The following is a 24,946-nucleotide window of genomic DNA, read 5'->3' as shown; positions in this document are numbered from 1 at the left end:
GCAGTGCCAGATTTCAGTATACCCATCACCACATTAAGACCAGATTCCACAATGCCCATTGTAGCCTGTCAGTGGAGGGGGAGGGCGGTGGGCAGGGGTTAGCAAATGGTGCAACCGGTTAGGCAAGCTGGAGATATGCCACTGAGACTACAACTAAGTCCTACTGGGAAAATGAGGGTGGCCTATAAATGAGTCTCTCAAAGGACTTACGCATAAACTGTGCTTTTCCTGAATGTCTTCTAAAGTGTCTCCACCTTGGGTGATGGGGCAAACCTCAGGACTTCCTTCCCCCATCTGTAAAGGAAATGAAAGTTTGCTAGTTGTAGCAGAATTGTTTACAGTCAAAAAAGAACATAGTAAAGTAAACATCAGGATCCTGATTCAGGTTTCCAAATCAGTATATTTTAACAGCTAGAACAAATAGAAAATGTAGTAGACAGTACTATCTGATAGGAAAATCAGATGACAATTTACTTTGCCAACGTCCCGATATCTGAGGGACCACTGCAAATAGGTAATAGTGAGTGATTGAGTAACTCATCAGAGCAGCAACACATAACAATCAACTCATAGTTGCCAACATTATCCATTCAATTCTGCGGGTGCTTATCTAGTCCTGTTTTTCTTTTGCATTGTGGGACTTGTAGTTCCACTTTTCCAATTATAAACCTCGGAATACAAGTTCCAGAATGCAAAGAATAAAACAGGACTGTATAAGCGCCTACAGATTGGAATGGATCACGTGGGCAAGCATGTAAACCCTATCTTTAAAATTAGTAAAGTGACACTTCAATGATTGTGAAGCTTCTAAGAAGAAACACATTCATGATGTTTTAAATTCATACAAAGAAAACATCAATACTTTGACTGGCATTGAAGAGCTAGCAGTAGAAGTTTCTCAAACTCAGATTGACCAGGAGTATAACATCCCTCAATTTTTCAGACATCACAAAATACAAAACGGGCAATATTTTAAAAGTAAAACCATGCAAAAAACAATGATACAAATACTTGATTACATTGTCATTCGTTCCATCCATAGTTGCTGATAAACAATCTGCCATATTGCCATATTGCCAATTTCTTAGACTCCATAGAAACATCACAGAAACAAAATGGAAGTTGTAAAAGAGGCAGAAAAATTAGCTAATAAGTTGAAGGATAGAGGGTGTCTGAGCCAATTGATGAAGAGAGCAAAAAAAGAGCTCTCAACTACAACCAAGAAGCTCTGTTAGAAAAACCTGCCAGGAACGCTGATAAGGAACATATCTGCCTGATTCATGGAATTCATTGCACCTAAAAAGGGGGACTTGCGGGCGATAACGCGCCCAAGCACCTGTTTGTCGATTCATGGAACACAATGCGTGTGGCTTACCGGAGACTTGCGATGGATCTGCGCGGGTCCAACACATCACTGCGACACTATGAACGCCTTGCGCGAGACTCCCAGTTAAGGGGCGGACCGTCTTGCGCAGTCGTAAATGTGGGCGTTACGTGGGAAGTACCACAGTAAAATACTTGCAACGCCCACATGCACGCTTACAACATGTATTCATGGAATCAAACAAGGCTCACTGGCGCACGGGAAAAGACATGCTAATCCGGAAACATGTCCGCCAAGCGAAAGCTGGCGTAAGCCTCACTACACAGAAATACAATGCATAAATAGACACGCAAAACTACGTATACAGCTACAATGGATGTGCCATTTCTCACAGCAGTGATCGTGGGACACCGCAGGAGGAGGAGGATAGCCAAGGCCCGCATCTTATTACCCAGGACCAGCCATTTTGGGTTTCATGATGACCTGGTCTATGACAGGTATAGGTTCCCACCTCATATCACCTTAGACCTGGTCTGGGAGTGGGATGAGGACCTCACATCACCCACCCTGTGCTCGCAAGCACTGAGCCCCTTGGAAAAGTTGCTCAATGTACTGCATTTTTTGGCCACTGGCTCATTTCAGCGGACAACTGCCATTGTCGGGGGCTTTTCACAGGCCACGCAGTCACGCTGCCTACACCAGGTGTTGGCAATTATGACTACACACCCCTCAGTCCACAGGCACTTATACATGCCCAGAACACCTGCAGAAAGGCAGGCCGTGGTCCTGGACTTTTACCGGGTTGCCCACTTCCCTAAAGTGCTCGGTCCCATTGATTGCACACATGTGGCCCTACGTCAGCCACTTATGGGAAGACAGTAGGCTCGCTTGCACGTATCCGTACCAGGGTGCTGGGGACAGTAGCTTGCACTGCACGTCTCTTGCCCTTATGGACAAGGACATCTGCCCCTGAATCACTGTGGGCCTGGGCTGGGACCACTACAGTATGAGATGGCTGACCCTGAGCCTGGGTGGTGGTAGCCACAGCTGCCCCTGCAGCTTCCACACCATGGCAGTGCTGGACAGCAGATGACACTGGTTGTCTGCGTCCCTGGGTGCTGGTGCCAGTAACTTGCACTGCATGTCCCTTGCACTTATGGACAAGGACATCTGCCCCTGGTCACTGTGGGCTTGGGCTGGGACCACTATAGTCCGGGCTGGCAGACCCTGAGCTTGGGTGGTTGTAGCCACAGCTGCCCCTGCAGCTTCCACACCCTGGCAGCTCTGGACAGCAGATGACACTGCTGGTCTGGGACCACAGGTGCTGGGGATGTCAGCATCAGCATCAGCTGCATCATCTCCCTGACCCTGTTGGGTGGGGGGCATAGCTCTCCCTGCAAGGGCCTGGACACCTCAGACACCTTGCCCACATCGCCCACCTCGGCCAGCTCGCCCACATTTGCCTCCCTTCCCAATTGTTGCCATCCCAGTCATGACACTGATGGATTAGTGCAATGGGAGGTGCAGCTATCAATTGTCCTGCGCAATTGGAATGAGGGGGCAGGGTACGTGATGTAATAGGTGCCACTGTGCTCCAGCAAGGCTCTATGTAACCCCTGGTGAAAAAATAATGGGTCGCGTAATGCACAGGCACCACAAAAACAAAAATGTACGTGTACACGACTCCTCCGTAGCCCATGTGTGAAATAAAAATGTCACGCAGTACGCTGTGGCACCCAGCAACACAAAAAATGTGTAGGCAAGGAACACATAAGGTACTATGACCTTGAAAATGGGGTATGCGACACACAGGGGCAAACACTGTATGAAAAATGCATGTGCAACTCACTGTCTGCCTCGTAGAAAAAAAATCACACACGTATGTGCGCATAGGCAACTCCCCCACCAAAACAAGAAGTATGCACTGTCAGAGTAGTGAACAAATCAAGTGTGACCCCAAAAAACTCAAAAGTCCACGCGTCTGTCCACACGAAACGCACGTACATTGCACTGTTGTGCTAAGCCACCTTTATCCCGATAATGAACGACAACGCCCAACATACAGCGCGTGCGCTTAGGGCTTTTTCTCTGATTCCATGCAAACGTGCTGTTTCGGCACATGCAGAGTCACTCTGTTTCTGGCTAGCCAAGCGAGTAACACGGGAGACCCACGTTCCTGCCCACCAGCCAATTTACCTGCCTCTGAGTGCCCCGAGCTGCCTCCTATGAGTCATCTGCTGATGCCAGCCCACTCTGGGTGCCTGCTGCCCACGTGCCCTGCATTTTGGTGCCTGCTCTGAAGCCATTGCCAGTGTTCCTGTCATCATGACCACCTCTGCTGATCCAGAAGACTCCTGACGCGCCATTCCATCGCTGCACAGCCCAGGCTCAGGACCACCTTGCCCACCCACACCTGCCTAGGAGGTTGCCATGTCTGACCCATCTTCATCTGAGGCAAGTGGCAACCACCTGGCAGCGAGGCAGAGGGCTGCCAGCTTCTCAGCCAGGGAAGTTGGCATCCTGGTCGAGCAAGTCCTGGGGCATCATGATGCCCTCTTCCATGGATGGCAATGAAGGACAGAAAAATCTGGGCAGACAACGTGGATGCCATCAACACGGAGGGGGCGGCACCCCACGACTACCATCATGTACACAAGTGCTGGGAAGACTTCAAGTCCAGGACCCTCTAGAGGCCCGGCGCCTCCTCAAGGCTGGTGATGATCGGTGGGGTGCCGGGCCGGTTGACCAATGATGAGATGTGGGTCCTGGAGCACTTCTACCCAGCACGGTAAACCCAGGTCTTAGAGTTGGTGCTCCGTCTGGAGTCGACTGGTAAGTGTTCATGTGTTCTTGTCCACCATAGTGCATGTGCATATTGATGTGTGGCTGGAGTGCGCACCTTGACCTTATGTCTGGCAAGAGTGTGTGACTGGCCAACACTCCAGGATGTATGTTACTTCAGTTCTTGATTTGTGATTGCCTCACACTGCCAAATGCTTTTCAGTGCACTGTGATGTGATAGCTCAATGGCCTGCTTCATGACTGTCAAGTGATGTGTGTGAATGGGATGTGTATGACCCATGATGCGTGTGAGCTGGAGGCACATTTCAGAGGTGCTGCCAGTGCCTTGTCCAAGGATGTGAATGTCTGTTGTGAATGAGAGACATGATTGTGCATGTGTGTGAATATCACTTCTCTGTGTGTAATGGATGGTGATGATGCTTGTGACCTTTGACAGTGCCACTGATGTACATTAGCATTGTGACAAACACACGTGTTCAGTACCCTGATGTTTGTGTTCTATGTTTCCCTATCCACAGCGATGATGGAAGAAGAGGGCGGAGAAGGCGCTGTGGAGTATGGCAGCAGCGATGCCTCCACCAGGCGTAGACACAAAGCCCAGTCATCCTCCCAGGTCCTGTCCTTCTCCGGGAGCGAGGAGACTGGTGCCGCGTCTGAGTCAGGGCAGGACAGACTGATATGTTTGGGATATTTCTTCTCTGTGAAAGATAGTGAGCTAAAGACTAGGGGTAAGTCTCTCGTAACCAGGACTAATGTCTGGCAGAGGGACTCTCAGGACTCCCCTTGTTAATTTGCATCTGAGTCAACGGCCGCAGCTGCTGAGGATAGGTTCAAGAGATTGAAGGTCGTGGAGGACTCCTCAGCAGTGGGGGGAACAGGTGAGCCCGCACAGGGGAAAGACACTGTGGAAGACAGTGGGGAGGCATCCAGATTGGTGGAGAAGGGAGAGGAGGCGGCAACTACAGCGCAGCCCATGTGGCCCGGCGGGGGTGATGACGTAGGTGTGACTGGTGCAGTCCAAGGTTAGGAGGTGCCTATGCCTAATCCTGTCCCTGGCACTGCGACTGCACCAGTATGCACCTTCGGGTATGCCCCAGCCCGGACCCATTCGCAGGCGGTGGATTTTCCCACCCGGACAGAAAGACCAATGGCTACGGATGTCGCCATTCGGTACAGGCTAGAACCAGTGCTAGCCGGTCTCATGAGGAGGACAGACTCCATTTGTGATGATAAGCAGACTTCCATTTTGGGGCTTGTACGTCATCACAGGGAGATCTGCCATCTCATTGACTGGCTATCACATTTCCTGGTATCCCAATGGGTGCATGGGCTGGCCACTTATGTGACCCCCTCCTCGTCTGCCTCCTCTGTGTGCCAGTCGTCCTCCCTGCCATCTGCCGGCCCAGATACCACCAGGGCCCCTGTGCACCTGTCCCATCCCTGCCAGAGTTGGGAGTCAAAGGAGGATCAGCACAGGTGGTCACCAGAGAGATCCAGCAGGTGACAGGACACGTGGCAATGGAGGAAGAGCAGGCACCAAGCATCTGGGCACATGCACGACAGCCCCGGGGGCTGTCATCATCCCGGAGGCTGTCCTTGAGGCGCAGGCACCGGGCATCTCAGAAGTAGCAGGCTCACTGTAGGAGGCAACAGGACTCGGGCTTCCAATGGAAGTGAGGCAGGTATTGGCCATTGGGCAGGTGGAAAACATGGACCTTACTACAAGGATGTCTTCCGTGTTGGAGCAAATCGGAGAAGAGCAGCAGCGAGCATGGTAAGCTAGACTCACCATCGCCAGGGCAGAGAATAGAATGTGTTGGGCAGAGAGGCGGGCAGAGGTCCTTGAGGAGACATGCAGGGAGTTTCGGAGTAGCATGTTGTAGTCCCTGCAAGCCCTCAAGAGGAGAGCTGAGGCCCGCCTAGGGGAAGAGGACGCAGTGTTCGATGATGCCCAGACAGAGACATTGAGGAGTCGAAGGACTAGCCCGCTTCCACCGTATATAGTTCTTTAGGTGTAGGTTTCATTTTTTTTATTTTTTATTTGGAGTTATTGGACTTTGCTCCAATTTTTGTACATAGTTATTTTTTGATTATCTACTTCTGGATTATTGCACATGGTTTGGGACAATGGACCCTGGTTGTTTGTATATAGTTCTCTTTTTTCACATTATTTTTATGTTCCCCATGAAGGAAGTGTTTTCTTTTCATTTGTGTTTTCATTTGGACATACATTCATGGACATGGACCACATCTTTGATTTCATTTTTAGTTTTTTCGCAGCCAATTTTTTTGCTTTTTGACACTCTTATTTTTTGACTCATTTCATGGTGCTTCTATTTACATTTTTTATATGAGTATGACTTGAATACTGTTTTTAATATATATTTATTCATGTTAAATCAAAGTGGTGTTTGGTCTCTATGATTTTGCCCATGTCTGGCTCTTGCTTACTCTGTTCTATGTCCATGATGCTCCCCTATGTTGTTCATGTGTGTGCACACATGCATGCATGTGTCATGTTTGACTTCCAATGGCATGTGGCATGTTGAGATGTGCATGAACAATGGATGAGTGTTAAGGTGCACTTGGAGTGTGCAGCATGTGGTAGCATTTCATTTCACATCTGCTGCATTTATGTCTATAGGTCCACAGTGTGTAACTGGGTGGGGGTGTTGCATGAGTCAGGGCCTGCCTGCAGGTTGCCTATTAGGTGTGGATGTGGACATGAGGTAGGCCCTGCCTGCAGGTTGCCATCACGGGTGTGGGGGTGGACATGAGGCGGGTTCTGCCTGCAGGTTACCGTCACAGGTGTGGGGGGGACATGAAGCGGGGCCTGCCTGCAGGTTGCCATCACAGGTGTGGGGGCGGACATGAGGCATGGCCTGCCTGCAGGTTTCCGTCACGGGTGTGGGGGTGGACATGAGGTGGGCCTGCCGGCAGGTTGCCTCACAGGTGTGGGGGGGCATGAGGCGGGTCCTGCCTGCAGGTTGCTGTCACAGGTGTGGTGGGAAACATGAGGCAGGGCCTGCCTGCAGGTTGCCATCTGAGGTGTGGCTGGGGACATGAGACGGGGCCTGCCTGCAGGTTGTGGTCACAGGTGTCGGGGGGACATGAGGCATGGCCTGCCTGCGGGGTGTGGTCACCAGTGATGGGGGGGTCTCATGTAGCGTGGGATGCCTGCTGTGTATAGTCATGGGTGAGGGGGGGCCATGTGGTGTGGGCTGCCTGTGGGGTTTGGTCACAGGTGATGGGGGGTCCCATGTGGTGTTGGCTGCCTGCGGGGTATGGTCACGGGTGATGGGGGGGCCATGTGATGTGGGCTGCCTGCAGGGTATGGCCACGGGTGATGGAGGTCCCATGTGGTGTGGGATGCCTGCGGGTATGGTCATGGGTGATGGGGGGCCATGTGGTTTCAGCTGCCTGCGGGGTATGGTCATGGGTGATGGGGCCATGTGGTGTAGGCTGCCTGTGGGATATGGTCACAGGGGATGGGGGTCCCATTTAGCTGGTGCGACCGGGGTACGTAAATTCACTGTGGTGCAGAAGGGGTACATCATGCAGACCTTTCCACAGATTTGGATGGTGCGAGCGGGGTACGCGATTATGCTGGAGTGTGGACGGGGTACGCACGGCCTTTCCACGCAATTTGGCTGGTGTGACCAGGGAATGCGATTACACTGGGGTGCGGATGGGGTACGCGCAGCCCTTTCCATGCGATTTGGCTGGTGCGACCTGGGTACGTGATTATGCTGGGGTGCAGAAGGGGTACGCACGGGTCTTTCCACGCGATTTGGCTGGTGGGACTGGGGTACGCGGTTACGCTGGGGTGGGGACAGGGTACACGCAGCCCTTTCCACATGATTTGGCTGGTGCGAGAGGGGTACACGCTATTTTTCATGCAGTTATGATGGGGGGCTGTGTGCTGGGCCACGGATGGTGATGGGCCTTGCGCCGTATTAGGCAGTTCACTGGCTTATTCCTGCACACAGGGCGTGTTGGGGTCATTACTGGTTCTGCTTGATGTTCATTGCACTACGGCTACTGATGACCTGCGAATTCCATGAATATGCGTGCCGCGCAATTGCTGGTTTACGCCACGGCAGGCACACGCGTGGCGCAGGCTCCTTCTTGGCGTGCAGCTCTTGCGCTACTTCTGCACTGGATTCCTTGAATTGGGCCATGTTTGTAAGTACTTACAGTACCTTGTCCAGGTTTAAGTTTGTCTCTTTTTGGTTTCAATTGAGGTCTTGTTATATAGAACACAATTATCAAGAGTGATATTGTACAGTGTAAGAGTACACTTATAAATCCAAGGAAGTGGGCATTGGGCTTCCAATTATTTTGCAAGAAAAGGATTTCATGAGCTGCATTCATGTAATTTATGGAATTCTGTGTCCCTGTCGATTATTATATATTGGCAAGACAACGATTATTATATATTGGCAAGACAACGAGAAAAGTAAAATCAGGATTTGTGTACATCGAAGTTGCATAAGTAATCTAGCCCTCACAGACTCTTTTGTTCAACATTACAGTGATAAAGGCTATACAGATGATGATCTGCATTGGAACTTAAAGTGGTAGAACAGAGAGATGTCAGTATATTGGATTCTTTATTAATGAAAACTGAGCAATAGATGATTCTTCTCACTAACAGTCAGGTGATCAGGCTAAATGAAGGGTTGGAATTGAGCAGATGTGTGAGATAATCATATATTTGTGACTACTCCACCCATTTAAGTGGCAATTCCTCAATGTTTCCTTTACCTTGTTTCATTTAATATGTAGCAGGCTCCTACCATTGACTTTTATATAAATTAGACTTTCATTAAAAAAAAAAAGTGAGAACAAGGGACGTTCAACAAACTATATATTTACATGAGGTATTCATAGTCAGCATGGGTGTTGCATTTGACATAGCAGACTTGGTCAGCACAGTGTGTTTGTTATTTATGCGGTATAACTAAGACCATGCATGTGTTATAGGTCCTGCTTCATCGTTTGACATGGCTAGCACAACAACAAGAACATGCTTAAGGAAGCTATATGTAATGGACATGGTTCGACCAAGCCAATGCTCACGGATCATAGCAGTGAGGATACACTGCTGCCAAAAAAAGCTTCTGACACTATTCTGAAAGTAAGGTATTGAGTGTTGATAGTCACACATTTATATCAAGCTGGCTCCTAAATAACAGTCATTGATAAAGAAAATGGGCAATACATTCATCTATAACAAGAATACATCTATAACAAGAATATAAGGGATAAAGAAAATGAAATTACAAGTGGACCATACATATGACCCAAAAATTTTGTCATGACCCTGTTGATGTCATTGCTCATTTCTCTCTGAATATGTTTCTTTGTAGCTGAACTTTAGACATTCCCCTGATCCCATTTGGCTTTGCACGCACTTGATTCTTTATGTACTCACATGAGCATGTTCAGTAAGGTCTGACCTGGAAAGCGCTGACCAGTTGGTTTAGCATGCAAAGCCACACGCATGGTGGAAAAAAACAGCCGGAATGGGTATGAACAATGGAATTTACATACATGACTGAAAATCATCATGGGTGTAGAGGACCAACGACCCTCAGTAAGGCATCGGCAGAACGGAAATCGTCATATGAGGTCATAAACAGAATTAGATAGTAATAAAAGACTAGATGGAGATGAGTGAGTTCATTGTTTTTGGCGGAAGGAAGGATAACTGTGAGGTAACTATAAAGCTGAGGGGTTTGGATGATAGGTCAGGTTGGAGTGGTGTGTTCCTACTAGGTGTGGGATGCTTTTCCTCGACTTGCAAAACCACAAATAAAGATGCCCCTGTTTGTCCACTCCCTACATTTCTGCATGAGCCTGGTTTCTCCAACATCAGTCTCAGATCTGGCTGCCCCCAAGGTTTGGCGTTGACCCTGAAAATCACATAAATATATTATGTTTATGATGTTCTAGACCTCAGATCTGCGGATTGCATCAAGAAACAATACTGGTGCTTCATGCACCATCAGTATTGAGTGAGTAATGGAGATTGAAGTAACTTGCATAACATGTCACAGGTTGGCATGCAGTAAGCTAAAACATTTAACACTTATTAGATTTAGAAAACTCTCCACATTTTAAAGAATTGCATAAACCTTCTTTTACCAAGAGCATGAAATGTCTCAGTGAGAGGGTATTCTTTCTCGTGTTCTCTTTTCACAGAAACGACCACCAGATGATTTTGTGGTCTGATGTGGTTGGATGCAGCCACATTGATTGATGATCGTGCAAAATAACCACTACAAGGGGTGTCTTCATACAGAAGACCTAGGTATATAACAGTATATGACTGTTTTATATCTTTATTTTAGATATAAAATATGATTTGCATGCCAAACTATTGTTTTATACCAAACTGATTTGTTTTTATTTGGCATTGCTCTATAATAGGCCGAAGACCAGAGGTTTAGTAAGTGTATGTAGTTTGCAATGGGCCATAACTTTGGGATGGGTCATTAGCCAGTGGTAAGGGTTTCTCCCTCAGGCTACAAGGCTATGTTAGCACATGGTGGTCATTATGGAGCGCCTCTCAGCCAAATAGAGCCCTTTAATGCAGTCAATAACTATTGGTATTGATTTAATTCCAAACATTCTGATTTAAGCAGCACATAGTGAAACAACCAAACACTCTGTCTGCAAGATACAGCTATACAATTTCCCTAGAAAAAAATCTTTCACCTTGACCCTCTCACTCTGGAAGAATCTTTTTTATCACTGCACCTTAAATGAGAAAGGAAATATGCAATTTATTGTGCCAAACCGAAAACTAAAACATGGAACAATGCTTTCACATATGCTTAGAGAACCCTTTCACTTTTACTTCATGCCTAATCAAATCAAATCAAATCAAATCTTTTTTTATTCGGAAACAGCTTTTCCAATCAAAGGATACAATGATAAAAGACAAAAGAAAGAACAATACAAACAATAAAACAATCACATAAAAGGATTAAAACATGCATAGAAAGTAGTAACACTTAAGAAAATTCCAGTTCGTAATATCTCGGTACGCAGCAAAAGGGCATTCTCAATATAGGAATAAATGCACTGTTCTACGGTCAAATTTGGGACTGAAAGAATTAGCCTGAGAGCTGATTTTATTTGCCTCACTCCTCGCTCCCTCAATAATGGAAAGACACATCTTTTCCTTAGGACCACAAGAATTATGCGGAAGAATAAAAAATGTGGTAAATTATGTACGTTATAACGTGAGCATGAGGATTTCTGCTCAGTGGGGCCATTGTTCTGTAGCGAAGGTGTCGACTCACTCACATAAAGCAAATTTGTCCTGAGGCAGAAAATAATTCTCCTTTTTCTCCGACTTTTAAACCGGTGAGCGTAACTGTCACTTGTGGATATGGGTATAGCATTCTCATAATAAAATTGCACAATTTTTTTTTTTTTTAATTTAATATTTAATTTCCCTCGTGACATTAACTTGATAACAAGCAAAACTGGTCGCAAGCACCCCCTCCCCAGCCTTGCCTGCCATCATCCCCTCATTCAGGGTGTGAGTGCAACAAGCTCTGTGGAAGGTTGACTTGATGTAACTTAGCTAGAGGGAAAAACGTTGACACTGGAAATCATTAATGTCTCTTACCAAAGTATGAGACAACAACAAATTACTATTTCCACATAGACGTAACCAATATGGCAGTGGCTACAATGATATAATGTCCTGTATATATGGAAAGGCTAGCTCTTCATGTAACAAGTACCTTGAGAAACCTTGGGATACACCCATCATTTTCCTCCGAAATTGGTTTTAGGATACCTTGGCCGGCTTTTCCCAGTGATGGCCCCAAACTGCTGCACTGTATGACAGCAATGGCACCGTTTTTGCCACACAAATGCAAAGAATGTGCTCTAATGGGAGCCCACCCATACTTGTACCAATGCTTATGATTGAGCCATTCATCTGCAAAGTCTTCAACACTTGTTCCTTAATATGCACAGCCATCTCGAATCACATGAAATCGTGACTTCTAGATAACAAAAAGAAGAAACCCATTCCAGCCTTCTAGAGATATTCGATTACCCACATACATGACCTTTGATTTCCCTACATTTACTTTTAAATCTTTCTGCCCCATGTAACTTTTGAACCCATTCACCAATGTTTGCGAGGCCGGCTTAGTTCTGGCTATCAGGAACGCGTCATCCGGATACAGGAGTATACATATCTTCTGACCGGCTATCCTAGGGACATCATTCGTCAGATCAGACAGTACATCAGGAAGTGAATTTATATAAAGGTTATAGAGGAGGGGGCTAATATACACCCCTGTCTCTTTCCCCGGGTTACTTGAAATGCCTGAGTTGTTTGCCCTCTGATCCCATTCTCACTCTTGCCGACAAGTTTGTGCGCAGCTGAAGTAGAATTTGCTGCAGATAACCTGGCATGCCTAGATCACACAGCACCCCCCAGAGCTTGGTGTGAGTTACACAATCAAAAGCGGTGGAGAGGTCCATGAAGCCCAAGCATATTGTTCCGTTGTAGCCTTAAATAAACTTGTTCAAGAGCAGAGTCAGGTTCAGTGTCTGGTTGACTGTACTAATTCCCTTACGGAAACCGTATTGGTACTTTGTCAAAAATTGTTTTTTGGTAACCCAATCCATTATTCTGTCATACAACACTTGTTCAACCACTTCGCTGAACATCACCCTTCGACACCACCCAGGTCGACGCAGAGGTGTACAAGTTGTTACAGGCCGATATATACATATCAATTGGATCTGGATTATTCATATCATTATCATCACAGAGATTACCATACCGTGACGAAAGATGCATAATCCACTTTTTTTCACCCACCGTGTCTATACATTTTTGCAGAGGATTTTCATTGAAAGATAATTCTATGGAAATAACTCTCCAATACTCCCTTGAGCTACCTAGTGCTGATGCCCTCCCTAGCCTTCACAAGGCTTGTCTAACAAAATCCTTTTTGGTGTTATTTTATAAAAAATCCCTAGTTTGGGCCACAACTTCTTGATCACTTGGTTACTGTTTAATCACTACTAAACGAGTTTGTTTTGCCAGCTTGCTTTCTCTATTAAACCATTGAGTTCTGCCAGGTAGTGCTTTGGGGAAAGTAGAAGTTCTTCTAAATGCCTATCTGAGAATCCTCATCATATCAGTCCAAGCAGAACAGTTGGCCTGGTCAATAGCCCCAGGATATAAACACTTCTCTAAACTACCCAAGATAGCTTGCATTACCCAGGGGACCAGCCAATCAGAGTCCACCTTCCCCCAACACAGCGGTTTGCATGCGGATACATAACCCTCCTTCGGAGGAACCTCCTCAAAATCCTTGATCCTGAACCAATTTTCAATGTCTATTAAAGAATAAGCAAAAACTGAGTAATAACTTGCATTTGAAAAGGTATACTTCCCTGGGATGTCAGATGGGAATCTTCAGATCACTTGCCTAAATCCCATTTCAATGATTATATCTATATATTTCTTTCCCCGACAGTCCACCGAGGAGTCAATAAGTATTGATGGGCAGATGCCGAATGCATTGTTCTCGTCTACCACTCCTTCAACAGTATCTGCATAGTTACCCAGTCTCAAATTAAAATCACTGCCCAGGAGGAGCCCAGCTCCCAGCATGGAATTTTTAAAATGTCTTGCTGCATACAAAACATCCAACAGCCTTGTCATGGACATACTGCTATCGTTATCACGTGTTGCATTTTAAAAATTAACTATAAACCACAAGGTGTCATCAACCAGTTCAAGCTCTACAATCAATAATGTTGACAAGGTTAAGAATAGATTTGACTTTTTGACCTTCTGGCATCTGCTGCCATGTTTCCTGCCTCCCAAAGAAGGAGATGCCTGTGTGCTAAAGACCTCAGAATTATTCATTTGAATCATATCCATGGACAAAGTCTACTGCAGTAGTAAAATATCAGCTTTCTCCAGAAATGCCATGATGTCAGGGTCTTTGGGTCTGGAATCTAGTTCTGTGACATTCCAAGAAATTATTTCACAAGATTAGAACAATTGGTTTCCTTATTAAGGTGGCGACGGAGGAATATGTCTAATGCAACCGAAGGCAGCGTCTTTGGCGTTTCCTGCGCGAGGAAGACATGGTATCAAATAGTAAGACAGGCAGAAGTGATCACAGTTCAAGGTTGTTTATTGAACTTTAATTGGGTTTGAAAACCGCCTATCTAAACCTAAATCTAAAGACGGGAGCAAGCTACGACAATCAAACAATAATAACGCAGTCCTAGTGGTGTCTTTTCAAAATAAAAGGGCCTATACTAATAAACCTATTGCCAATCTCTACTTCTAAATACATATTATGTGGGAAACAATGTTATGCAATACAAAAGTGTTCAAGAAATGATATATCAGGATATTCAAGCCGTTGGCTTCCCTTGCCCACTCTTTCAGCATGGGATAAGGTGGCACACTCGAGCTTAGCACAGTCTCTGGCTTCTCTAACACGAGGGTGCAGTTCAAAACTTTGACATCATGGGCTTCTGTGCTAAAGTCTCTTTGCCATTGAAGTTTCTTTTTCAGAGATCCTGATGCAATGCAACAAACAACAAAGTTCCTTTCGCCTTAGGGTTTCACACGTACAAGTACTCAGGTGATTTTCTGTTCAGCCTGGGTCCCCATCCACAGGGCTCAGACCCACCTTCTTAGGATTTCACATGTACAAATTCTCTGGAGATTTTTGCTTCACCTCGGGTGCCCCTCCATCGGGCTCAGACCCACTTTAACACAAAGCTTTCAATTGATCTCCCTCTGCTGGGCTCCGACCAACTTTATCATCTTTGCCACAATTGTTCTATACTGTATCAACATTGAAGAGGTTCGATTGTGCGCAGGGTTATACTTGAGCCGTCAAAGGACCACTTTGATTCACAATTCTCTACAACACTTTCACTTTGCAGCTGGCCAACTTACAGAGACCTTCGATTGAGAACCCATGTGGTGCCAGACCACTCTGTCAAAGCTATTGTATCTTTGTTTCAAAGTTCAATCACTCAGCAGCAGTTCAACTTTACTTGTGTCTTTTATCACACATATTTCAAACAATGTTTTTTCCAGAACTTGCTATACAATGTTCCCTCTTGCAACCTTGGCTTCAGCACAGACCGGTCTTGTATCAGTCTCCCCAACTCACCGGCTGTGTTGATTTCACTGATGCTGCTTTGTTCTTGGAGCCTAGTACAGTACCACTGCAGGTAATTCTCCCTGCCTTGATTCTTGATGTGGGAGGGCCCCGCGTATTTTCGACACACAATGCAGGATTCTTCAGCCTGCTTTCCTGATCTAACACTTTTCAATCTCAAGGGCTCATGAGAGAAACGGTTCCTTGTCGAAAAGGTCAGGCTAACTACTCCTTGCAATCCCCTTCTGTTTCACCATCTTTCTCCTCTTGTTAAGCTGCCGTCTTGGAACTGCTGTTTTCTCATGTGTTTTGTCTCACTCAGAGTATGCTCTCATGCTCTGCCTTTTATCCATGTGGGGAAGCTTAATGGAAGTCAGGTGTGTGTGATGGTCAGTAATTGCCTGACCTTGTCTGACACTCAGCTGTACAGCTCAGGTGTTAGTCAATTTTCTCTCATAGCGGGCTGTCCATGCGAAAGTGTTCATTTTGTAACAGGGGGTTGAAGTTCCTAAATATCCTACTTGGTAGGATGGGGTAAATGTGTTAAAAGGGAGGGGATACTGCACCTCACCATCTGGTGTCCCACTCTCCGAAGACCACTCACCCAGGTGATCCTCCCACACTGGTCCACCTTCAGGAACTAGATCCAAAAGCGATGGCTGTGTCCTGGTCACCTGGATAACAGATCCCCGGTAACTAGTGGGTGAGACACCTTCTGGTTTCTCACACCTGGCAGTGTAGGCATGAATGATCTAGCCAGTGCACCTTTCAGGGTGGCTTGGATCATATCCATCATAATCCTTTGCTTTTGATGGTACGATAGGGCATTGAACTTTTGAGTGTACACATCCACATGCATTCATACTGCTCTTCTTGGAAATGTCCAGAGTTTCGCAAAGTGAAGCGTGCCAAACATCATGTAGACAACATACAGTATGTTGCTTATCCTGATGCACTTCCACGACTCTCAGTGCCAGAGCATCAGCACATTTTAATATGGATGTTCACAAAAGCTGATTTGTTATTCTCTTGATCTCCCTCTGCTGGGCTCCGACCAAACCAGAGCTGGGCTCTGGTTTCCATGGTTTAGGCCTTTAAAGCAGCAGATGATGTTTCCCTTCCTACAGTCTGCCAGGGGGTCTGCTGTCAGAGTATTCAGCGGTCCTGATTATCCAGAACCTCTGAGATCTTCAAATTTGTCTCTGGCAATTTCAAGAGCTCACCCCCTTTTTCAGTATAGTTGAAGGTCTCTTGATTTATTGTAGTGACCTCTGTAGTCAGCTCGGGTAGCGAAGTTGGGTTTTCGCCAGCATTTACGCCAGCGTGTAATCTCTTACTCGGCTTTCTTGCCCCCCCTGTTCCGGGACCTCTGATTCCCGGGAATAAAAAATGATAAGTTGTGAGTTTTAGCTCCATCCCCAGATGATACCGGGGATGAAAGGTTGAAGCCAGCTCTTTAAAGTGGCCTTTTTTGCCACCATTGAACTTCCCTGGTCGAAAGGTTGGATAAGAATGGGTTAAGTTTGAGTCTGTCTCAGCATCCGACAATAGGGCCTTCTTGCTGGTTTTCTTGTTGTTCAAAGAGATTTGGGATGAGCTATCCCCAGGCAACTTTAAAATAGCTTCCAGACATTTATCCAGGCGGTGCTCCAAACGTTGCTCATCATTAGCACGCAGTGTTTGCATCTCACATATCTCATCCTTGATGTCATCTATGGAGAGATTAATATTGCTCATCCACAGCCCCAATATTTCTCTACTTTCGGTAGGAAGGGGATGACCATTGCTGTCTGTATTTTCATTGTCTAAATTATGATATGATTGAAATAGATTGGACTGGATACTCGCATCCTGTACATTCTCTGTACTAGAGAAGGAATCCATTTGCTCAATTGTCACTAGACAAGACCCTGCCTCAGTCAGGGTGGGAAAAACAGGTAGAGCAATGGGTGGTACAGACGGTGTGGGATTCACCTCTCTGAGCATCAAACCCCCTTGCCCCCTCCCCTCAGCTTGTTCAATTTCATCTTGCAGTTCCCCTCCATGTACCAGTAGCACATTTCCGACTGGGCTCATAGGGTCAAAAATCACACCACTGAATGCAGGTATTGCTGGGCTGGTGTATTCAATACGTTCATTTGGCAAAGTTTTCTGTGGACAATGTCACTTTTGGATTGCCCAGCTATACGTTTTGTACTTGGAGACTGGATATAAGTCTCTGACAAGGAGTGTGGCTCAGTTATTTTATCCCCTGAGGTCCTTTCATAGGGTGCCATCACAGATGACACCAATGTCATGCAATTTCCCGCATAATCTCGATCAATTGACCCCTCAAGGGCCTCCAACAAGGATCTATCAGATGGCTCTGTGTTTTGAGATGGCATTCCTCCACTTCCTGGCTATCGCTAATCGGGGGTGGAAGGCCCTCCCAGGTGCTTAACAGGAGATAGAATCAAAGCTGATCAGTGTTCTCACTGTTCTCACGGCTCAACTGGATAATTACATCAAGAGTCCAAGGTCCTCTGAGGCATGCAGCTGAAGCATAACTCTGTGATGGGTTTAGCAGAGGTGACAGATCTAGCAGTAATGGTGCAACATAAGGGGATGGCTCAAGTTGGATTGGTGTGGGTCTCTACGTCTGGAGTAGTCTGTAGTGGGGGAATTGGAGACCCTCTAGGAAATTCTTCATCTCGTTCTACTGTGTACACCCCTCCTGCTGTCCCAGTGCTAATAGAGGCCCTGTCCTCTAGCGTATGACTTCTAAGTGCCCACCTTATAGTAGTCTGAGAGTATTGTTGAGTTGTTTTAGGTGGGCTAACCAGGGGCAGCGAGAGATGAGGCACACGTCGGCTTGCAGCCTTGCTCGCCGGATTCTTAATGCTCTTTTGTCACAATTTTGTCAGCATTGTCACTACGCAAAAAGCAGATAGATAGCGAGGCAAAAGCAGGTGGGGTAGATGTTGTTCTTCCCCACCAGTTTTCCAACACATTTTCACTAACCAATGAACAGTGACCAGCAGCATTTTTCTGGAGGTCAAGCTGCGAAACCAGCATTTAGCTCAGCTCTAGGACCACTATAGGCCAGCATAGGTCAGTGGTGAGCTATACACAAGCGGGAGTGAATTCCACAGAAGGCCACCAGATCCGCCTTTTTCTGGGGGTCCCGCGGTCCCTGTTGCATGACCTACATGCCCCCATTTCTACAGCATTGGCAGCGGGTCTGTATTAGTAAGACGAATCGGGTAAACTCCGAGAGCGCCTCGTCTGCCTTTTCAATCCTTGCCACGGTCGTCTCGCTCTCTGCTCTGCCCTGCACCAGAGCTGAAAAGTCAAAGGAAAGTACCGTACAGCGTTGCTACGTGTCAAGCCGCACCTCATTGATCGACAAGATGAGAAATGAGAGGCCGCTTCCACACCAAAGAACAGCTATCATAAATATGGGCAAGCAATGAATAAATGCATATGCTAAAACTGTTCCAGGTCAATGAGGTATTTTGTTAAAATACTTACTCATAGAAGCAAGCTTGTTATTTTAATATTACGCAATAATACCTCATTCAATGTACTAATGTGTTTTGTGTATTTACTTCACTCACTGCTAGACTAGCGTTTTTTATGGCCCCTCCACAAATGCAAACCTCATATTGCTATGAACACTACATGCTCATAGCTTTATAAACTTTGGTCGTGGGGGGTGGGGTCTGGCATTATTATGTTTATTGCTTTGGTAATTACACTTCCCCAGCTTAGGGGTGGCTCATTATCCCACAATAATGACCCCTTTGCCTAAAAGGCTATACTAGTGGTACAGTGATGAAAGACTCAAAAACTGGTCCTGGAAACTAGCATCAAAAGTATTTGTAAACCCAGTGAAGGGATAATCCCTTTGTACTGTGGTTGTAGGTATTTTATTCTAATTAATAGCTGTACTTATTCTTATTTAATTATTTAAAAGCAAGCACACTATCGTCTTCAGTGCGCGTTGAGTGATTGATGTTTGATACTACTGCTTTTTGGTGGCTGAGTACAATTGATCTCCACTCTAGTTCAGGTCCAAGGGACCTTCCTTTTGTCCTCATGAGAATCTTTGCACTGATGTCTTTGGTCTCCCTGACTGCTTATTCTCCTTTTGATGCACAATGTGCCCGCTCCTTGCCATTGTTTGCTTCTTGACAAAACATTAAATTCATCACTTAGTTAATTCTATTTTTATCTTTCTTTGTTCAAGTGTGTAGATTTAAAGTAATATTGATGGTTAACTTTTGTGTGCATGCTAAGTATGAAAAATAACTTTTATTGTGCTGTTCAACACCGATCAGATTTAATCTGAAAATCCTCAAACGGTGGAGTAGAGATATCATTTGACTGTGTTGTATGCATGTTGTGTGCATGTTTTGTTTATGAATGTAATGTAATCACTGAAAGTTCGCTCTAAAAATAACAAAAATACCTCCAGCTTGGCTAGCTTTGCAAAAGAAGGAGCACGTTTCAATAATTGGATGACATGGCAAATACATTTGGCCTTCGGTCCTCGGGGCTAAACCCAGGAAGAAGATTCTAACTTTCAATATTATGTATTGGAGAAAGACAGCTATTCAGGAACACATGGAAGTTCATATCACAACATTGCACCCAATAACAAGAGTCGCATGTGGACATTGGTCTAAGCAGTGAGCTCACCAGAGCAAGTACATCATGTGGGCGACGTTTGAAAATAAGATTAGTGTTATGATTAGTGTTCATAATGAGAGTGGCGGGCAACCTGTTGCTGCAGCGAAAATGAGGCCCAGGCTTCCCAGGCAAGTCAGTGCCAGCCATGTCCACCCTTTGTACCCTCCCTTGCGCTTCAACGTTGCACATGAAGCCATACAGAGTTTGCTAAGGCAAACAAAATACCCATCACTGTCCCTAATAAGGCATCTCCCTCAGCACTCTTGCACACAAACACCACAGTGGAACTCATTCGTCTGGACACAATTAACCCAGATGTGTTAATCGGAATTGAGGAATAGACCTTCAGGTGCCAGATTACAGAAACTTTGCACTGGTGCAAGTGCAAGGTTTGCCCGGTACTAGCACTAAGGCACAATTCGCCCTATTTTTAAAAACACTGGGACATGTCCCTTTGAATAGCAATGATTTCTGGTGTACAGGGAAGGGCAGATGTACACAGGGGTAATCCTCAGTGCACAGGTCTAGCAAGTGCATGGACAGGATGCCGCGATTGTTGGTGTGCAGGCCTGGGTAGCACACATGTGGCAAGCCGTGTCCCTTGGTGCACAGGCCTGGGTAGCACATATGAGGCCAATGGTGATCCTCAGTACACAGGCTTGGTAAGACATGCATGTCAATGGCCATTCCTGGTACATGGTTCAAGTATCGCACAGGAAGCCACGGCATTCACAAGATGTGCATAGATTATCAGCACAGAGATGGGTTGCTAGGCACTGACATAAAAGGGAGGCAGGGTGAAGGTGGGGCAATCACTCCCAGATGGTCTCTCTCACTGAATGATCCCCTACACATGTACATCATCAGATTTCATGTACAGCGATATGATGAACATGTGTAAATGCTAAAAGGGGCCTTTCAACACAATGGAATCCCAACCGTAGGTGATGGTTCTTGGCTTCAGGTGGAATTACAAAGCTGTTTGAGGAGAGTTTCTAACAGAACATAGATATTCGAATTTCAAAAAATAGAAGTAATTGAATAGTAAATATTCATCATCAAGGAAATGGTTGGGTATATTGTTAAAACAACTTTAATGTAATCTATCTAGACATTAGGTTGTCAGACAAGTTAAGGAATGACCTTAGACATGGAATAGCCTACAATGAGATTTCTGAAAGGCCAGTAGTTGTGAAATGCATGCAAAGCCTGGGCTATGATAGGCTGTGTCTGACATGTGGATTTTTATGATCAAAATCTAACGGCCCTTGTAAGGGAGGAAGGGTCTGTATGCCCACCCGCCATACATTCCACATGAAATAAGTCTATTTGCTTATACCATTGTGGGGAGAGATCCCCCTTAAAGAACCATGGGACGATACACTTAGACTCCATTTTGTGCCTCATCAGACTCCATATTTGTAGTAGGCCGCACAATGATTTCTAAAAGGCCTCCTGTCCGCTCACCCAGCGCCACGCACAGCCAGCTCCAACAACCCCCACCACCTCCTCCCTTGTCTGCGCAGCGCCAGTCCAATTCTCACGGATGCCTAGGCGCGAATTGTTGCAACTAAGAGAATGTATTCTTTTTCTTCCTCTGAGCTCATTGCCCTGTGTGTGAGCGGGGCAGATCCTGACTTCTGTATTCATCCATCTCCACAAACCTGCTCCTGCTCCTTGGCCCCCACCTTTAGGAATCATTGCCTGGACAACCTTTTGCCCCCCTACTCTCCTTTGATGTAGCATAAAGACCATTCCCCACTGACCGCCCTTGATTGCCCCCATATAACTAATCCTGTGTGATCATATATTCTTTCTAAACTAACACCTATCAATCCATTCGTTTGAACCACGAGGCAGTAGGAAGAATATTCTAGATCGAGCCTTTGGATAAAGCACCTGGGAATATGACCACCATACCCTTTTCATCCACATACGCCGGGTCAAGAATGTGTAAGTACTTGGCCACATTTTATAGGCGACACCTCAGTCTGATATAAGTTTTACGTGCTACATGACTCTTCTGCATGTCAATGGTTATTGTGTAGTATAGCTTAGAGAGAACAATCGCGTCCTGTGGACTCAACCTGACCTTCACCCCGTGGAGATGAGCCCAGCTGACCCATGTGTCCGCATGCCGCCCCAGCCACAGCAACCAATCAGAGCCTGATGCAGTATATTGCTAAATACTGGGCCATAGGGGCCCACCAATGAGCAATGTTATTTTTCACTGTATGTTATGACGCGTTTTGGCTTTATATTGTGCTGCTCATGAGTCCTCTGCATGCATTATTTTTACTTTATAAACCTTAACTTAACTTGAAATCTTTCTCCTGGTCTCATTCCCTACTGGGGTGTGTCCTTTTATTCAGGGTTTGGGTTTGTATGTTGGGGAATTACCACCTTCACTTGGTGACCACGACGCAATTGCTCTGAGAAGAATCCCCCATGCCTCGCAGCAAGATCCGAAGCACCCCTATCAAGACCACCACCACCTACGACCGACGTGTCTAAAATGCTTAGGCTCCTGAGCAGGTTCTGTGGGTCCCAGCTTTGCAAATACCCAACTGTTCGCCGAAGCGGGCGACAGCTTGGTTGGGGGTGGATAGACCGTGAACAGAGGCTCTCGGATCACCGCAGACACGTGAGCATTTATTGCAAGGAGAACTAAAGGAGGGAAGAGTAACGGGAAAGGGGTCAGATTAAAACAGTAAGGGAACGGCCTGTGGGCAGGGCTGAGTGTGAGCCAGAGTGAGTGACTGTTGACGCAAAGTGTCTTTGTTTCTTTATATGGCTATTAGGTTTTTTATAAGGTGTTGAAAGAAGAGGAGATCCAGGAACCTAGCTCCAAAAGGGAGTGGAAGGCGGCGCTGCATAGTACTGTCTCGACCAGTGCAGATTTATAAGTGAAGAGAAGAGGAATAAGTAGGAGTCTAGAATATTGAGTAGACTCAGAGAATATTGGTTTTTAGTTTTCTTTTTGTTAGTGTGGTGAACACTCTTTAGAGGTCGGCCCAGGAGGGACCAGGGTAGAGTGACTGCGAGGTGTGAATGAAGGGGAGAATTTAGCGTTTTTGAAAGAGAGGGTAAGGCCTAAAAGGTTAGCTTAAAAGTACATGTTTTATGTTCTTTGTTGTCAGTAAGGTGCGTCAGTGTGTCACGTCTATCTGTTCAACGATTTATGTTTTAATGGTTTTTTGTTGTTTCTATTACATGGTCTAATTAAAATAAGGTGTAAGTAAAATGTTAATAATGAAAGTTTGAAAATTGTCATGCCAGAAGATATAGGGTGTTTGAATTATTAATAGTGATAATTGACACATATACGCACGCACGTAACCAGACACTGCTAAGACATTATGGGGGCAGACACATCATTTTTACATATCTGCCAAGACCTCCGGTTATACATTGAGAAAATAAAAAAGTATCATGACCAATGGCTAACTGAGTCTAAAGGGGAAGGGTCATTTCAGGTATGGCCAGGAGGAGGGTCCTTTAATAAAAGGGTGTTAGACCTGGTAGCAACATACTTAATGGCCAAATACAAGGGAAAGCAGCTCCAAGGTAGATGGGAAGGGCTAGATCTCTGGAGAATTTTCGAAGAACTGCCTCCCGTAAATAACAAAGAAGGATTCACCACCTATAGTGGCCACAACCCAGGAGGGAGGGGAAGAAAAGAGCAAAGGAGAAGAGCCTAAAAAGATATACCCGTTGTTAACGAAAGCTGCTGAAGGATATTGAGACCAACTGTATTTGCCCTGACCGAGTGCACCCACCACGCAGGTGGTAGCTCCCCCTCCGCCTTACAACCCTAAAGCTTTGTACGGCCCGACAATCACACCCTCAGTTCATTTCGGACGCCTTACTCGGGACCTAGAGTACACAGCTTCTGCCAGGGGGCGGGCAGACACCTCCACCCCCGCCATCAAAAACCTCCACCGGTATAGCAGAAGATGAGTGGAAGTCTGGGGACTTCCTCTACCGCGTTGATAGTGTACCCGTTAAGGTAATACGAATAGAGCGGGAAGAGGAGCAGGTGAGTACAGGAAGGGAGTGGGACATCTGACAGGGAAGAGGAGGGTTGGAGCGACCTGGATGAGTATGAGTATGAGGAAGGTGCAAGGGCGGGGGGTGTGCAACTGCCATGACGGACACCACTGAGAGAAGAGGATGAGGATGAAGGGTGCAGGAAAGGTTGATAAACAGAATGGGAAGAATGGCACTGGCAAAGAGGAAAGGAACAAAGTGAGGTAAGGGGAGACTTACTGAAGACGCTGCCCCCGCTTTCTGGGGGAACAAGTAAATGGATACATGCTTTTGAGAAAAATATTGCTGCAGTTTCGTTAGCAATAGGAGATGGCAAGAGCTTATTAGTGTCCGCAGTGGGTGATCAAGCAAACGGAGTGTGGGTGAAGGCGGGGTTACCGGGGGTGACCATAGATTGTGACTGCCTTATGGGGCATCCTTTAATAACGTGAGGGCACAGGTGTGGGATGCACTGCAGAGAACGTTTCTTGACACCCCCGATTTACAGTCAGTGATGCAATGCACAATAGGGGATGATTAAGATGCTGCGCAGTCCATTCTTCGGGTGTAGGATATGTGGAGGGCGGAGACGGGCACAGCTTGTGACAAGTCCACCTCCCTCTTTTACTTCATAATCAAGAGAGGCCTCCCGAAGGAGGTACAGAAGGCCTTAGATAAAATTGCCGGGATTGAGGCCAAGGGTTGGCCAGAAATACAAAGCATTATAGTAAACCACTGTAGAAGGATCAAAGAAAGGGAGAAGGAAATTGCACAGAGGAGATTGGCAGATGAAGTGAAGCTTATATAAACTAAGTTGATGAAGGTCACAGCAGTAGCAGCCGTCCTCCCGCAGACAGGCAGGGAGATGGGGAGGAGGGGCAAATAGCAGTACAAGCTAGAATGGCAGCCACCTGGGCAGTATCGGGCAATAGCAATGGGC

General features: G+C 46.1%; 1 protein-coding gene across 2 annotated transcripts in view; it reads right to left on the bottom strand.

Moving 5' to 3' along the window:
* Positions 1-24,946, bottom strand: part of LOC138579862 (uncharacterized) — a 513,147-nt gene that overhangs the window by 417,136 nt on the left and 71,065 nt on the right. Inside the window, exon 2 of one of the 2 annotated variants that reach the window (XM_069650089.1) lies at positions 211-294. The exons of the other annotated variant lie outside the window; for it this stretch is intronic. Within the exon in view, the coding sequence (XP_069506190.1) occupies positions 211-294 (84 nt within the window). The remainder of the gene's footprint in view (positions 1-210; positions 295-24,946) is intronic. 2 annotated transcript variants of the gene reach the window in all.

Source organism: Ambystoma mexicanum, chromosome 3p (genome assembly GCF_040938575.1).
Source record: "Ambystoma mexicanum isolate Mex_15411 chromosome 3p, UKY_AmexF1_1, whole genome shotgun sequence".
Lineage (NCBI taxonomy): Eukaryota > Metazoa > Chordata > Amphibia > Caudata > Ambystomatidae > Ambystoma > Ambystoma mexicanum.
This window is presented reverse-complemented; position numbering and strand designations above follow the sequence as displayed.